The 17,221-nt window shown below is 37.4% G+C and overlaps 1 protein-coding gene across 1 annotated transcript in view; it reads right to left on the bottom strand.

Annotated features, from left to right (window-relative positions):
• TYR (tyrosinase) overlaps nt 1-15,558 on the bottom strand; it is an 86,088-nt gene extending 70,530 nt beyond the window's left edge. The window contains exons 1-2 of the mRNA XM_066253691.1: nt 14,662-15,558; nt 5,210-5,426 (exon numbers count right to left, since the gene is read on the bottom strand). Of these exons, the coding sequence (XP_066109788.1) occupies nt 5,210-5,426; nt 14,662-15,498 (1,054 nt within the window). The 5' untranslated portion in view covers nt 15,499-15,558. The remainder of the gene's footprint in view (nt 1-5,209; nt 5,427-14,661) is intronic.
• Nucleotides 15,559-17,221: the final 1,663 nt, after the last annotated feature.

The following is a 17,221-nucleotide window of genomic DNA, read 5'->3' on the forward strand; positions in this document are numbered from 1 at the left end:
ACCCAGGGAAAGGAATCAGTATTTCTTGGATACTGGCTGATTCCAGGCCTGGGGCAGTGTAAGTACAAGATGACTCTAAAATGTTTTGTTATTACCAAAAATAAGTGTTAAAAAATGATGGGGATATGAAACAGAGACACAAGAACCAGCTTTACAGGTGTGTTCACAGGTGAAATTTGGGACCATCTGAGAAACAAGGTAATCAATCATGTACCTTAAGGAATTATATCCCTTTGAAAAAAATTGAAAGTCTTTAGTTTATACAATAGAAAAGAAGGAGGGAAAGAAGGAAGGAAGGAAGAAAGGAAGGAAGGAAGGAAGGAAGGAAGGAAGGAAGGAAGGAAGGAAGGAAGGAAGGAAGGGAAAGGAAAGAAGAGAGAAAAAATAAAAAAAAAGAAAGAAAGAAAGAAAGAGAAATGAAGATGGAAGGAAGGAAGGAATGAAGAAATGGAAGGAAGGAAGGAAGAAAGGGAAGGAAAGAGGGAGGAAGAGAGAGGGAGAAAAAGAAAGAAAGAAGAAAGAAAGAAAGAAAGAAAGAAAGAAAGAAAGAAAGAAAGAAAGAAAAGAAAGAAAGAAAGAGAAAGAGAAAAGAAGAAAGAAAGGGAGGGAGGGAAGGAAGGAAGGAAGGAAGGAAGGAAGGAAGGAAGGAAGGAAGGAAGGAAGGAAGGAAGAAAAAGAAAGGGTTTTGCTAACAGTAGCATCCTAAAGTGCTGACTAATAAGTGTACAGGGGTTGCTAAACTTTGAAAGGCATTGCTTTGTGAACATCAGTTGATGATAACTGCAGAAGATAATAATGTGAGCAGGATGGATATTTGCAAAGTCTTGAAAAATCTCCATGTAGTCAACTTATTAATTGGAAGGGGAGAAAAGTAATTTATACAATGGGGAAATTGGACCACACCTGGAGCAAGTGATCAAATTACAATAATATCACCAATGTGAGATATTTGGTAATCATGTGCCTCTAGATGTGACACCCTCTGAGAAAGACACAAAATCATCTATGTAGAATTCTGACTAAGAAATTGGATCAAATCACTTAGATCCAATCATTAGGAACTATCAGACAAACTCAGACTGAGGAAGAGTCTATTTTAAAATGGGGGAAAGGACTATACTCCCTAAATGTCAATATCATTAAAAAAAAAAGGTTGTAGAAATATTTCAGATTAAAGAAGGGTGATGAGACATGACAATAAATGCTACCTGACCCTAGACAAGATCATGTTACAGAGAGAAAAAATGCTATAAAGGATATTATTAGATCTACTGAAAAAAAAATTAGAATATAAATATTAGATTAGATAAAGCATTATATCAATATAGAATTTACTGAAGTTGATAATCTCTGGTTATGTAAGGGAATATTCCTGTTCTAAGGAAAAACACTGAAATGTGCAGGGGTAAAGGATGCTGATCTGTGTAACTTAACTCAAATGGTTCAGATTGGGACACAGGAAGAAAGCAAACAAGATAAAATGTGAACAGTAAGTAAATCTGGTGTATTTTTCTTTTCTTTTCTTTTTTGTGACAGAGTGAGAGACAGAGAGAGGGACAGATAAATACAGACAAACAGGAAAGGAGAGAGATGAGAAGCATCAATTCTTTGTAGCAGCTCCTTAGTCTCCTTAGTTGTTCATTGATTGCTTTCTCATATGTGCCTTGACTAGGGGGCTACAGTAGAACAAGTGACCCCTTGCTTAAGCCAGCAACCTTGTGCTCAAGTCAGTGACCTTGGGCTTCAAGCCAGTGAGCGACTTTTGGGATCAAGCCAGTGACCACGGGGTCATGTCTATGATCCCACGCTCAAGCCAGCGACCCTGTGCTCAAGCCGGATGAGCACACACTCAAGCTGGCGACCTCCGAGTTTTAAACCTGGGTCCTCAGCTTCCCAATTCGACACTCTATCCACTGTGTCACCACCTGGTCAGGCTATGTGTATTTTTTATAGTGTCTTTATTGTTACAATTTTTTAAAATTTTATTTAGAAAATTTAACAAGGTGACATTGATCAATAAGAGTACCTAGATTTCAGGTAAACATTTAACATTTGAATTGTTGATTATGTTGTGTACCGATCACCCAAAGTCAAATCATTTTCCTATTGTTGCAATTCTTTTGTAAGCTTAAAATTATTTCTGAATCAATGCTTAAAGAAAATAGTAAAAAATGTGTCCCTGGTCAGGAAAAACCCTTTTTAGGTCAGATTAATGTTTTCTAACATTTTCTACCAGTACATTAGCTCCATATAACAAATATAGATAAGCTAAACAGTGGGTTAGGTACAATTTGAAGTACCTTAGATTTTATTTATGTATTCAGTTATCAATACTTATTGAACTTGTATTATGTAACAGGTAATGTGCTATGATATACTTTTTCTCTTTTCTAGAAAGCATGCTAGATATGTGTGAATGAGAGTAAATCATTGGAGAATAAATAAAGAATTCACAAACAATTTATAAATGATAGAAAATTACATATTCACAATAAACTTGATGTTCTTTAATATCTCTGTGCATTAGAAACTCATTTGTAAGCCACCGGCTAGGATGACACAGCTCAAGCCACTTTTATTTTTTGAATTGAGGCCCAGAGAAGTGAGGCTCCCCTACCTTATTTCTGTGACCAGCCCATGTTCCTTAATAACAAAGTTCATGCTTTCTCATTGCTAGATAATCTGCCTGAAAAACCTGTAAAGTACTCCAGTCCTTTAGGTATGGAATTCCTCTTTGCAATATTATTAAGTCAGAATTTGGAATCCTGTTAAACCCTGCACAGTCGACGGGATACCTAATCCTCCCATATAGTGACGGTCAATTAGTGTGTGTGCCTCTGTCTCAGCTTGTAGTGTCTGAGGCTCCTGGGCATCATGCATTGCCTTCATGTATGATGTTATTGAAGGATCAGCTCTATATTTTCCACCTTCAAGAAACTCAGTTTACTCTGGGTTGTCAGAACACAATAGAAAAGACTCTTGGATTTGGGCATTGAAAAATCTAGGAATAGATTTAGCTTTGCCACTTAACAAGTGAGTGATGGTAGCCAAATTACTTAGTATCTCTGATCTTGTTTCCTCCCTTCAAAATGGAAATAATGATGCCATCTTTCTCAGAGAGCGACCGTAAGGATTAAGAAAGATAGTACCACACAAACGTTTGGCCCAGTGCCTTGCACATGGTGATTACTTGGAAAAGGTTTATCACTCATATTACTTTAGGAAAATAATCATGCTTTTTATTTTAACAGTTGACACCAGGATTCCTTTTCAGGGTGATATTCTCCTTGCTTAAATTACTTCTGAGGGAATACAAGGTCCAGAGATATAGACAGGAAGGATACAGGGAAATGAAAGAGACAGGGAAGCTACCTACAAAGTTGAGCAACAGAAGTTAAAGGATAAATCAACAACCATAGGACAAAAGAAAACAAAAAGTTAAGAAATAAGAAATAAGGGGGCAAAAAGCAAGATTTGCCTACGGGGGAGAGTGCCTGAGTTTTAGGAGGTGGACTGTGTAGTGTTCTGAGTTGGTCTTGCCATGGAGGTCATGTCTTTCCAAACCTCCAGTTAAATCTGTGACTTGAGTTAATATTCTTGGGTTTTTTTTGTAGGTTTGTTTTCATAATGCGATTTGAGGTGAAGGGGACAGATTTCACAGATTTCATGACTGGGACAGCCTTGAGCAAAGAAGAATGAGCAGGTGCTGAAAGGGAGGTAGGAGCAAGATTGAGAGATTTGCAGAACAAATAAGAAGGACCTAAAAAGAAAGGGATTCCCTGGGGTTTTATCCCTATTATAGTTAAAAGAACGGACTTGCCTCAAGGAGCCTAGTGTCCAGAATATTTTAAACTAGATAAAATACTAAAACTTTAAAAAAGTATAATAGCTCTACAGTCCTATATTTATAACTACAAAATACAAAATGTCCTGAAAGTGAATTATTTAATTTGGCACCAGTTACAGGGGATCCTCAGGTTAGGACAGCCTCGATATCTGATGTTTCAAGTTTATGATGCTCACTCCCATAAAAACTTAAAAAATTGAGACATGAGTGTTTTGGCTTATGTTGTTAGCATCATACTTAGTGGACTGCATGGGCAAACTAGTTTAGTTGCGTGAGGCAGAAGAGTATGCAGTAACGCAGCAGATGAGTGAGGGAGTTGGCATCCCCCAGTAAGCTTACTTATGCCATTTTTGATGGTTAAAAGTGCAAGTGTTCATTTGTTTTGCTTTGTTTGATGAATTTCTTGCTCTTGTCATGGCTCCTAAATGAAAGTCAGAGTCTTCAGATAGTAGCGCTTCAAAGAGGAGGAAAGCTATCATGATGGATGTCACAGAGCTACTGACATCACACAGAGAGGAGCTGTCTGCTGAGGACTTCATACAGCTGGAGAGGCAGCTAATTGAAGAGGAAAAGATAGAAACCCCAGAACCCAAGAGACTTACTACCAAGGTTTTGGCAGAAGGTTTTTCTAGGGTAGAGGATGGGTTGGCAAAATTTCAGGCTGATGACTCCAGAGCTGACAGATTCAGTAAGGTCTACAGAGCTCTTATGGATGCCTTGCAATGCGATAGGCAGACTTTGGGAGAGAAGAAGTCATTAACCTTTCAGACTAGCCCAGAACAATTCTTTAAGTAGAGAGGTCTGCAACAGATCATGTGCCCTCTACATCAGCTACTTCTTAAGATGAAACACTTGTGTCTCCCACATGTTCCTTAGGTGATCCTGATTCACCTGACCCAGTATGTCCAGCACCTTCTGCAGGTTCTCCTGCCTCTTCAGCTTCCTCTCCCAAGAGGTCATTCTCTCCCACCTTGCAATGTCTCTTCCAGTGTGCAAGCCAGCCACAGGAATTTTTTTTTACATTCATTTTTTTTGTCATTTTTTTCTGTTACCACAGTACTGTATATTTATATTCTTTTCCTTTTTCTGAGGCTTAGTTGTGTTTTTATGTTCTAGATTATGATTTTAAAACTGTGTTAGGATAGGTAAGTGACTTAGGCTAGGGTGTGTTTCGCCTTACAACAAAATCCTTACAACAGTTATGTCACTGTTGCAGGAATGGAACTGTGTCATAACCCAAAGACACCCTGTACTCAGAAAATTCTGAATTCTCAACTCTGTTGCACTTAGGGTGTTGGATAAGAGATTGTAAACATAAATTCAGAAAAAAAATTTTAAATGAGTGAGAAAAGGGGGGATTACCTTCCAGTGTATTTCTAAAGCTGTAGTTGGCAGTTTTATCCATGGGACCCGATTCATACTGGGTCAAACTGAGGCAAAATTCCACATCAGCTGAGGAGGGGAGCCTCTGGGTCCTGTCTGTGTCCTGGTTCCCAGGGTTGCGCTGTAAGGGTCCCTCGGGAGTGCCATCGCACAAAACCTGACGTTGGTTGTACTCCTCCAATCGGCTACAGACGATCTGCGCAGAACACCTTGATGTTAAAAGAGTTGTTGCCACCTCTAAGACAAGGGCGAAAGGGGAGGTAGGGAGGTGGAAACTCCTGTTTACCGTATTTTGATTTATAATCATCAGGAGATTAGCAGTCTAAAGTGAACTGTTGAAGAAAGCAGTTTTCTGAGGTTTGCAGAATAATACACGAAAGTTAAAATCTAGAAAATAATTGTAGTCTTATATTGACCACTTAAGAAAACGTGTTACATTTCCTAAGCCTCATCTATCAAACGGGAATAATAATAACTACTTCAAATAATTGTTGTCAACTATTTATTTGATGAAAAAAATTTATTTGACAAACATTTTTAAATGATCTGTTGGGTGACCACTGATTTTATGACCACAGAACGAGGCCCGGCACAGAGGTTAGGTCTGTACCCTCTTCTTCTATCTCTTTCTACCTCTTCTCTGGTGATACCAACCAGTTTCATGGCTTACATGCCAAGTACATGATAAGAACTCCCTAATTCCTGACTCTAATCCAACAGCATTACTCTGAACTCTAAACCTGTATATTCATCTCTGACTTCATTTTTCAATGTCATCTCACAATCATCTCAAGTGTTACATTAGAAACCCGAAATCTGTCCCCCCCCATTTCCTATCTCAACAACCATCCTGTAGCTTAAACCAGAAGCCGATGAATTATCTTGTTTAAACCAGAAACTGGTAATTTACTGTTTGTATTTTATTCTCTTATGTCTTTCACATTGAAACCATCAACCAGTAATGTCAGTGATCACTCTAGAGAATATCTTGAGTTTAACAACTCTTCTCCATTTGCTTACAAATGGTGTTATCTGACTGCTAAATTCTGATGAGCTCCTCTTCTCTGGGCATCACATATGACTCTACATACCATGCCCTCATTTGTGTCCAAAGAACACTCATTCCTTGTCATGTGTCTGATATTCTACCTAATATTTATGGCCAAGGAAATATTTTGGAAAAAAATAAATGTTATGGACTCTGACTTAAAAAGTAATTCAAAAAGGTCTGACTCTAAATATGAAGAAACTGTAGGAATCTTTCATGGAATTATTTTGTTTATAGTTTCCTTTGCATGTGTGCAGAACAGTAAACTATGATAAAAATAGTTGACTAAGTAAGGCAAAAGTAGATCTTTCAATAAGTCTAAAATAAAAAATCTAAGGGGTTAAAGATAGCACATTATAATTTAATTGGCAGATTTATTTTTTAGTGGTATATAAATTAACTTTTCTTCTTGATGAAGGCTTCAATGAAAGAAAGTAATTAGATAGCAAGAGGTCAATCCTAAACTAAACCATAAATTCAGGAGAAGCTGCCCCACCCTTTCTGACTCTTCACAACAGGTGCAACCTTCCAGAGGAGACTTGTGCCCACTGAGTAGATACTATTCTTTGCCAAACTAAAACTTCATTCACTGTAGTCTCCCTTGGTAAAAATTCAGTATTACTCCCTCCCTCTTAAAAAATTTAATCTCAATAAGGCTAACTTTTTTTAAAAAATTATTATTATTGTTGATTCTCAGAATCTAGAATAGAGAGAGGTTCAGTACATATTTGATGAATGAATAAAAAATCAAGGGATAAACCAACATATCTTCAACTATTAACATGTACTAAACATACTTTTTTCCTAGTCCTGTTATTGGTCCCAACTTTTGCCTTAGAAGATATTTACAGAAATATATTATTTTTAGTAAATATGTATTGAGACCCTACTGTGTCCCAGACAAGAGGAAGGCATCACACTTTTAAAAATTCACACCTTGTTGGTTTATATAATTTTATCCCTATTTGAGTGATGAGAAAACTGAGGCTTAGTATGGAAGGATAAAAAAGGCTGTAGGATCCAAATTTTTCTGTTATGATTAATACATTTGTAACAGAACAAATGAATGAGCTTTATTGTTTCTTTAACATTTTTTATGGAAGTACAATAATGTATACAATCAAAAGGGCACATTTTCTAAATGTACAATTAGATAAGTTTTTACCATCTTGATTACACTCACAAAACCAAGACCCAGATCAAGAAACAGAAAAACACTGTGACCTCAGAAGTTTCCCTCATGTCTCTCTTGACTGTTACCACCCCCCCAATATAATCATCATCCTAATATCTAGCAGCACACATTAATATTGCAGATTTTACACACACACACACACACACACACACACAATTTTTACAGACAACAAAGAAGGCACAGACATTCTGGTCAGCTGTTTGCACCATAGTTAAAGATAATCAAAACAATCCTACCAGCCTCCTGCTCAGTTTACAATCTATACAAATGTAAATGCAAATTAAATCCCCATCAGCTAGATGGCTGCTACTGTGTTAAATGAGAAACACTTAGAGAAGCTTTTAATTTTGGGTCAGTAAGTTATCATTTATGGGCAGAAGCATTGTGTTGTGGAAAAGAATTAGGCTATAAAATTGAGATGGATTTAGGCTTCAGTTCTTGCTCAATTACTTACTAGCAGTGTGTCAGTGAGCATGTTATTTAGACTTGCTAAGTCTCAATTTTCTCTACTGTAATATAAAATATTGAATAAATATAACATCATATAGTGTATAAATATGTGATTAATGTAATATATTAATAATATAATAACGTGAAATAACAAGATTTTGGCTCAACAAATGTCAGTTTCTAGTTTTATTCATAGTTCGATACATTCCTTAATCCTTTTATCCATTCATAATTAAGAGAACAGTTAGGTAACTTTTCTAAGATCATAGGATGTTTAGAGCCAGAGCTAGAAAATTGATGTACATTCTTCTAATTCCAAAGCTATATTCATTACATTTATTACTACTTGTAAATGACTTAGGAATGTCTGAATAAAGTTGATGTAACTTGTATTGAATATAATATATTGGATTCCTTTTTAGTTATGATTAACTAGACATCCTGGCAGGTACATAGAGATCATTTTCATTTCTGTTCGAATAATGAAACATCTCAGGATATTTTCAAAAGATTATACTGCCTTAAAAACTCCTACAGCAGACTTGGTTAAATTAGGGAGGTTTTAAATGGAACTATTTTTGCTGAAATGCCAACTGTCAAGTGACTAAATGTTAAGATGACTGAATATATTAGTAACCAGGAGGAAATCTACCTTGGTTCAAGAAATAACTTGAAAAACTTAATCCCAAATCATTGTCTTTATATTTGATATAGAGGGGAGATAGGGTAGGAGAAATTGTTAGCACTAATATTATGATCACATAGATCAAGTCAGAAAGACATGGTTCCCAATATTGACTCTTAATTAGCTACATGACCTTGGGCAAAATACTTAAGCTCTCTGAGTATCAAAGTTTTTAATTTATAAATGGATATTATAACAATTTTTATAAAGTATTAAATAATCTAACATGTATAAAGCACTTAGTATATAGTGCCAGGTATAGAGGGTTTAATAATAACAACTTTTATAATTATTATAATTATTATTGAATACAAGACCATTGGACAGGCCACCAAATTGTTTTTAACTCTGGCTCTATAATAGTGGTTGAATATTCATTATTATAATAACTAACATTGCTATATCATATAAAGATATATTGTAATAGTAATTTCCACACATAGAACTCAAAGACTATGTCAGACACTAAGCTAGTCATTTTACATTAACAGATTTAATCAAATTTTTTCACAATTATGCTTTAATTTTAGAGAAAAAGGTCTTAGAATCAATAACTTGTCCAGGATCGTGTAGCTAAGTAATTTACAATAGTCTACCAAAACTCAAGTTTATACAATATAAACCAAAAGATTTTATATCCTTTCTGCTATATTATTCTTTTTTCTATTCCATTCAGTATTTCCATTGACATAGAAAACAAGCATAGATGATAATTGTACCCAAGTTATTTTGTTTTTAGTAAAACCAAAGGTAAAGATTCTAAATACCTTGTCCAATATTATCTGGTAAGTGGCAGCAGTCTTTGGACAAAGATTTTTTCTTTTTCTAGTTCAACATAGATGATTTATAATATATTATGGGGGAAAGATCAAGTGGCCCAAGTCAAATAAAAAAGGGTGATAAAAGAAGTATACATTAATGGAGAAGGTCAACCTAGACAGTGCGCTCTTAAATTTAAATAAATAGCAATAAACTACCAGTTATTAAAAGCTTTCAGGAGCAAAGATTATTATGGCCTTAGAGGTTTTATCTGAAAAAAAAAAGTAAAACATATGACATTCCACAGAATCTTTTTTATAAAGAAAAAAGAGAAGCTGTTATTTCATTGAGCTGTTGCCATGGTTACCTAAAACCCATGACTCTCTGCTGAAATGTGACTTTTTTTTCCTCCCACTGCTTGCTTCCATGTAATGTGCTTTTCACTTGATGAGTGAATTCCCTGGCCACATTTCTCTCATATCTATCATCTAGGAAATGTTTTTCTTTTTCCTTTATTTTAAGCCATCATGATGGCTACTCCTGGTCTACCTTTTTTTTTTTATGGCTAGCTTTTCTGCTGCTTGCATAGCATTGCATCTAATTGTGTTGAGAATAGATATTTGTAGTTTAATATGTTTAAGAATCCCCAGCCATCTCCAAAAATAATAAACTGTTTTAATTGACAACAAACATGCTTTTACTTGAAAGATTTTTTTTTTTTTTAATTTTTTTTTTTGCATTTTTCTGAAGCTGGAAACAGGGAGAGACAGTCAGACAGACTCCCGCATGCGCCCGACCGGGATCCACCCGGCACGCCCACCAGGGGGCAATGCTCTGCCCATCCTGGGCGTCGCCATGTTGTGACCCTCCTGGGTGTCGCCATGTTGCGACCAGAGCCACTCTAGCGCCTGGGGCAGAGGCCACAGAGCCATCCCCAGCGCCCGGGCCATCTTTGCTCCAATGGAGCCTTGGCTGCGGGAGGGGAAGAGAGAGACAGAGAGGAAGGCGCGGCGGAGGGGTGGAGAAGCAAATGTGCGCTTCTCCTGTGTGCCCTGGCCGGGAATCGAACCCGGGTCCTCCTCACGCTAGGCCGACGCTCTACCGCTGAGCCAACCAGCCAGGGCTACTTGAAAGATTTTTGACACTAAACAAACAAATGTACAAAGATGATGTGAATTCTGAATATAGATTTTCTAGGAAAACTATTCTTAATATATTGTTTTATTTAATAAAAAAACCTATCATCAAGTATTATTAATCACTGTAAATAACACTCAGATATGTGATAACTAGCTTGATCTTCTTTACTGTATGGTTTCTCTCTTTTTTGTTTTTTCATGGACACACACACACACACACACACACACACATATTAAAGTCCAGAGAGAGCAATACAAAATGTCTTCTTCCAGATTCTGTGTAAGTTGCTGTTTATAATGGCATTGTTGGATCCTTAGCCTTGGGTGTTTCTAATGCTATAAAGAAGTACAGTATAAGGTGCTAGAATTCCAGCCACATAGAGTGTCATGCATTTTTAATGTTTGTTAGCATTGGAGTGAACGTTTCTATGAGTTTTAATTTTGTTTCATTCAACACACATTTTGTAAAGCCCATTCTATGTATACAGGATGATACTGGGTTCTGTGGATATAAAAATAAATGGGAAATAGTCACTACCTTGAAGAAGCTGACAATCCAGTGGATAAAGGATAAAGATAGGTTTAAAAACAATTACATGGACTGAAGAATTATAGGTGCTGTGATGTAGATCTGTACAAAGTGTAATAATGATAGAACAAAGGAGTTAGAGTTAATTCTACCTGGGTAACAGATATGGAATATTTTTATTATCATAAGAATGAAAAGGACTGTATCAGTATATCTGCCCCAGTTGTCTGTGCAGTTGAATTTTAAGGGAGTCAAAGTGACTCCAAGTCAAATTTTACATCTATAAATTAGTGGCTTATTTGAGTCTAACTGGCTCCTTATAAATAGGGAACAACATAGTTGACTTGAAATAGTATTAGAGACAGTCAGTGGATTTCACTTCTTAACTGTGTGACCTTGGACAAATCATCCTACCTTCTGGGGATGTCTTCCTTTTTAAAATGTGGGCACTTTACTAGATACTGTTGGAGGGCCTCTTAGTCTCAGATTTCTTAAATGCTATGAATCTCTAAACTCTCTATTTTTGTGTCAAGTAAAAAATAACTGAAATCAAGGGAAGAAATGGAAGCTTTGTAACAAAGGAGCTATTAATCTAGCTGATTTGGAAGCTGATGAGAATGAAAGCTTTGTGAGTTTATCTCACACAAAATAGTCTAGTTCTTGATTTGAGTGTTCAATTTGGGCAAAAGCATGGGCGTGTTTATTGCAGAACCTCAGTTGATAAAGTGGAAGAGATCAAAATAATCTATTAATTATATCAGTGAAGCTCAGTGCTGGCTACACATCACAATCACATAAGAAGGTTTTTAAAGGCAAATAAATACCTAGATTTCACAGTGGAATGACTGAATATCATTTTCTAGTAGAAGTTAGATGGTCTGTTTTGTTTTGTTTTGTTTTTTTGCTTTGTTATTTTTAAAGCCCCTTAAACCATTTCAATGGTAAGAACTGCTAAATTAAATCAATATAAATAGCCCTGGCCAGATAGCTTGATTTGTTAGAACTTCGTCCCAAAGCACAGAGGTTGTCAGTGTGATCTTCTTCAGGGCACATATAGGAACAGATGTTCCTGTCTCTCTCCTGCTCTCTCCCTCCCTCTCTCCAAAATTAAGAAAATAAACATTCAAAAAGTCAATATAAACAACTTGACATAACTTTTAAAGGATTGTAACCAGAGAGGTTATGCGAACATCTGGGAGCAGGCAACCAGAACTGGTTTTCGCAGTCACTTCAAACAGTGACACGGCTCACAATGGAATCCCAGTGCTTATGCATCTCACCTTCCACATTTAAACTATTGTTTGCTTGGTTTTCTTCAATGAATTTTGTCTCCTCTTCCTAATTGCATTTTTAACACTAGTTATCACACAGCAGTTTAAATACAGAACTATATGGAACCCAATGTTATGACAATTTAGTCCTCGACTTATGTATTAGACCCAATAATTTTTATATAGAAATAAAATTGGCCACAATCATAAAGGAAAGAAAAAGAAAGTAAATTATATTTACATCTTATATAATTAAATATCAATTAGTACCTATCTTTTAAGCTTCAATGTGGATATTATAACTTTTTGGTTAATTTAGGTAATCCTTCAGACTTGCTGGGTCAAGTGAAGCTGTATAGTTTTAAGGGAAGCATTACAACTGACTAAAAATCCCACATCTAAGCTTAACAATATTTTAAGCAGTAACAGAGGTTGTGAGAGCAAACGAGAGTTTTGTACTTTATAGATTAAGGCAGGAGGTCCGAAGTCTTATTGAAATAGATTTTTCCCCCCAAGAACCTTTTGTCCAGCCTTTCCTGTACAAATACACTCATCAATCTTTGTAAATAGCTGATATTAGTGACACCAGATATTACACAGTGACCATTTTTCAAAGATCTTCAATAGACTCCATTTGGAAAGTATGTGAACTTAGAGTATGGTGTTTTAAGGTGGGAGGCACAGATGGAAAACCCACACATTTCAACACTGCATAGTGCAGAGTGCAAATATAGATTCTTCCCATCTTATTTAAATAGTGGGCAGAGTTCCATAAAGCACTGATAGTCAAAACTGCTACAATGGAAATGTTTGGAATATAAGCAGAAAGGCATTTCTTCTATCTTATGGTTTAAAATGATAAATAATTAAAACCCTATTACTTTGGTTAACTTTTGCCCCTAATTCAGAGTGAAAAATTCATAACAGGAGAGATAGAAATTAAATTTCAAAATAGCAATCCCTTATCTTGCAACTCTAAAGTATGCATATTTTTTTGGGGGGGAGGATAGGGTAAAAGAAGCTACCTTCCACAGTCTAATGAAAAAAAGTGAGATAGAATGGGCCACACCACACAGCTAAAGACATCATAGTAGTCATGTCCTTGGAAATAGTATACCTTGGTCATGAAACCAAGTCATCCAAAAATAAATCATGTCTCTGCTACTAACTAACTCTGTCATTTTATACAAGTTACCTAATATTTTTATACATGAGAATTTTAATCTTTAAGAAGGGAGAAAGTTAGTAGAATTATTAAATTAGTTAATCAACAAAAATGCTTGGAACAAGGTTTTGCACATTTTTTTTTCTGTATTTTTCTGAAGCCGGAAACGGGGAGAGACAGACAGACTCCCGCATGCGCCCCACTGGGATCCACCTGGCACGCCCACCAGGGGGCAACGCTCTGCCCACCAGGGGGCAATGCTCTGCCCCTCTGGGGCGTCACTCTGTTGCGACTAGAGCCACTCTAGCGCCTGGGGCAGAGGCCAAGGAGCCATCCCCAGCACCCGGGCCATCTTTGCTCCAGTGGAGCCTTGGCTGCGGGAGGGGAAGAGAAAGACAGAGAGGAAGGAGAGGGGGAGGAGAGGGGGAGGGGTGGAGAAGCAGATGGGCGCCTCTCCTGTGTGCCCTGGCCGAAATCAAACCCAGGACTTCTGCACGCCGACGCTCTACCACTGAGCCAACCGGCCAGGGCCGGTTTTGTACATTTTAAATGCTTTAAAATATTAGCTATTTTCCTTATTTACATATTTGGGCCTCAGGGTTCTCATATATATATATTTTAAAAAGATTTAATCAAGGGAATATTCCCTAAATCTTCCTGATAATAGTAATCACCAGAGACATTAGTAAACAAGCTCCCTCAAGACGCTGCACGAAAACTCCACTGAAGATTCTAATCAATAGGTCTGGGATAAAGCTAGGGATTTGTATTTTAAATATGTGCTTTGTATGAATTTCATTGTGAAGAAAGTTTCCCACCGACGTAGGTCATTTACTTATTTAATTATCTAAATATTCATTCATCCATTCTTTCAACAAATACTTAGCAAGCCCTTCTCATTTGCCAGTCGCCACCCTAAGTGATGGGGGATACAGTGATTAACCAAGTACTCTGTTTACCGAAGCTTAGGAACCTCATAGAAGATCTGATAAATAAGCACATAAGTATCTATGTAACTACAATTGCAAAGTGTGCTCTCCAGAAAAAATACAAGGTGTATTGAAAATTCTTAATAAGGGACATTTTCTACCCTGGACAGGAGAGGTGGGAGGGAGGTTTGCACAGACCTGTGAATAAGTGATTACTAAGTTTCCTTTATGCTCTGATACTGGATGTCCAGCATACCTTACCTGCCAAGACGAGAAGAAGGATGCAGGGCTGAGTAGGTTAGGGTTTGCTGGGTTGCGCCCTCCCATGTATCCATCTGTACAAACGTCACAGCTTTTAGCATCTCTCCAATCCCAGTATGGAATGGTGAAGTTCTCGTCCCCTGTCAGCTCTTGGATTTCTTTTTCCCACAGCAACAAGAAGAATCTGTGCCAAGGCAGGAAACCCGGTGCTTCGTGAGCAAAATCAATGTCTTTCCAGATTTCAGTCCCACCAAGCAGTGTGTCCATTGACACATAATAGTGAATCCAGACAAAGAGGTCATAAACGCTGATGTCATTAAACATGGGTGTTGACCCATTATTCATTTGGCCGTAGGTGCCCGTGGGGATGACGTAGTGCGGGCTGATAGTATGCTTTGATAAAGAGAGGTAGGCAAGAAATTTGTCCTTCTCTGGAACACTCAAATCAAAGATACTTCTTCTCACCAAAAAGTGCCTCTCTGTGCACTTTGGTCCCCGAAAGCCAAACTTACAATTTCCGCAGTCGAATCCCATGAAGTTGCCAGAACACTGGCAGGTCCTGTTATAAAAGACAGAGGGCCAAGACTCCCGGTCATCCACCCCTGTAAAGGGGAACTGAGGCCCAACTGGAGCATTGGACAAAACAATGTCCTGACAGGAGCCCCTGCCGGAGAGCTGGCCACAGGGACTCCCGTCACCCACCCATGGCGGGCAGCATTCCTTCTCCATCAGGTTCTTGGAGGACACACAGGCTCGAGGGAACTGACCCTCGGAGGTCTGAAAAGTCCCCAGCAGGTAGTACAACACAGCCAGTAGCATTCTTCCCCGAGTCCTCATGAGGTCTGTGTGAACTGGGTAATTGAGCCCTACACTTCTCTTCCAGCTACCCGTACAGTGACTGTCACATGTTTTGGCTAAGTCCTATATAATACCACTCCCACCTCCAGCATCAAACACTCTCAGTCTTTATCTTAAGCTTTCATCTTCTGAGAACCACATGACTAACTTTTCTTTGGAGTTGGCATGCATCCTGCAAGTGGGACAGGTCTATGTTAAAGTGAGAAACACTAGTCACCATTAATAGTTTCCTATGGTTAAAATAATAATAAATGATATCATTAATATTAATAATGCCTGATCTATGTAAACCCAGTTAATGAGCTATGAAATTAATTTTGATTTGAATTTGAAAATAAGAAGTAGTATCAGTTACAGAGTTTCTCTTATTAAGAAAGCTCAGAAAGTGCTAGACATTATAGGTGTAAGGTAAATGTTTCTCAGAGACCATAAATAGGGTACAGCATTTGCAGAAGTAAGCTTTGCAACAAAAGGACTCTTTTCAGAGGCTAAAAATAATTTTCTATATCTAATGAAAATATAATTTATTTTCTATAAAGTATCAGAGGAAAAAAATCATCTTTATGCTACTTATCCCTCATTATCTGGATGCATATGGCTGCTTGTTAACTCTCTAAGCACTCATTTTCTTTTTTTTTTCTTTCCTGTTTATTTTTTTATTTATTTTTTATTCATTTTAGAGAGGAGAGGGAAAAACAGAGAAAGAGAGAGAGAGGAGAGACAGAGAGAGAGAAGGGGGGAGGAGCTGGAAGCATCAACGCCCATATGTGCCTTGACCAGGCAAGCCCAGGGTTTCGAACCGGCGACCTCAGCATTTCCAGGTCGACGCTTTATCCACTGCGCCACCACAGGTCAGGCAGCACTCATTTTCTGATGATTTCCTAGGAAGAGTTCACTTTCATAGGTAGATGATCAGCCTTATTTTGGGGACTTTTACTAGTTAATATTTCAATGGAAACTCTTTGTTTTTAATGAAGTAACCATTGCAAAGTTTTTAGTTTAGTGAGTGAATGAATAAGGAATATTATTATCCTTACTTAACAAATATTTATTGATCATATTAATTCTTTTAGATTTCTTTCTCTATGTTTACAGTGAGATGGATAAATTTAAATATATGAATAGAAACATAATTTTACCACTTACACCAGTTTTCAAATAAGTAGGATAGATAATAAATATCATACAATGCATGAGTCTTTTAATGGAGGGGCATCTTGTGAATTGAGGATCCTTAAAAAATTGCATAGCTTTATTTATAATATTATTCAAATTTTATTGAATAAAACCTTAAGTGGTGGGGATAAGTTCAAAAGATAAATGGGAATGGAGACACTACCTTGGGCAGCAGAAACTATAGAGGAGGGAGCTGTGTTTCATTGGCTGAGGTGGAGCATTGGATTCAGATAAGCTCCCCACACTATCGAAAATTAAACCTGGGACTAACCCATGGAAGGGCTTAAAAACTAAATAGTTTGAACCAAAGCGAGTTGAAGAACTAGAAGATGAGAGTAGTCAAATCAAAGTTGCCTCTCTGAGACTTTCTTCCTTATGGAATCTGGGAGTTCCCAGGAACGTCAAGAACAAGTGAGAAAGTGACAGCTCAGAGGAAAGCAGGGGTGTCTTTGCTCTGGGCTGCAGGTTCTGGGGAAGGTCACCACTGTCCTGGTGACCTTGGAATGTCAGCCCTGTCTTCTCTCTT

This window comes from Saccopteryx bilineata, chromosome 1, assembly GCF_036850765.1.
Source record: "Saccopteryx bilineata isolate mSacBil1 chromosome 1, mSacBil1_pri_phased_curated, whole genome shotgun sequence".
NCBI classification, from domain to species: Eukaryota; Metazoa; Chordata; class Mammalia; order Chiroptera; family Emballonuridae; genus Saccopteryx; species Saccopteryx bilineata.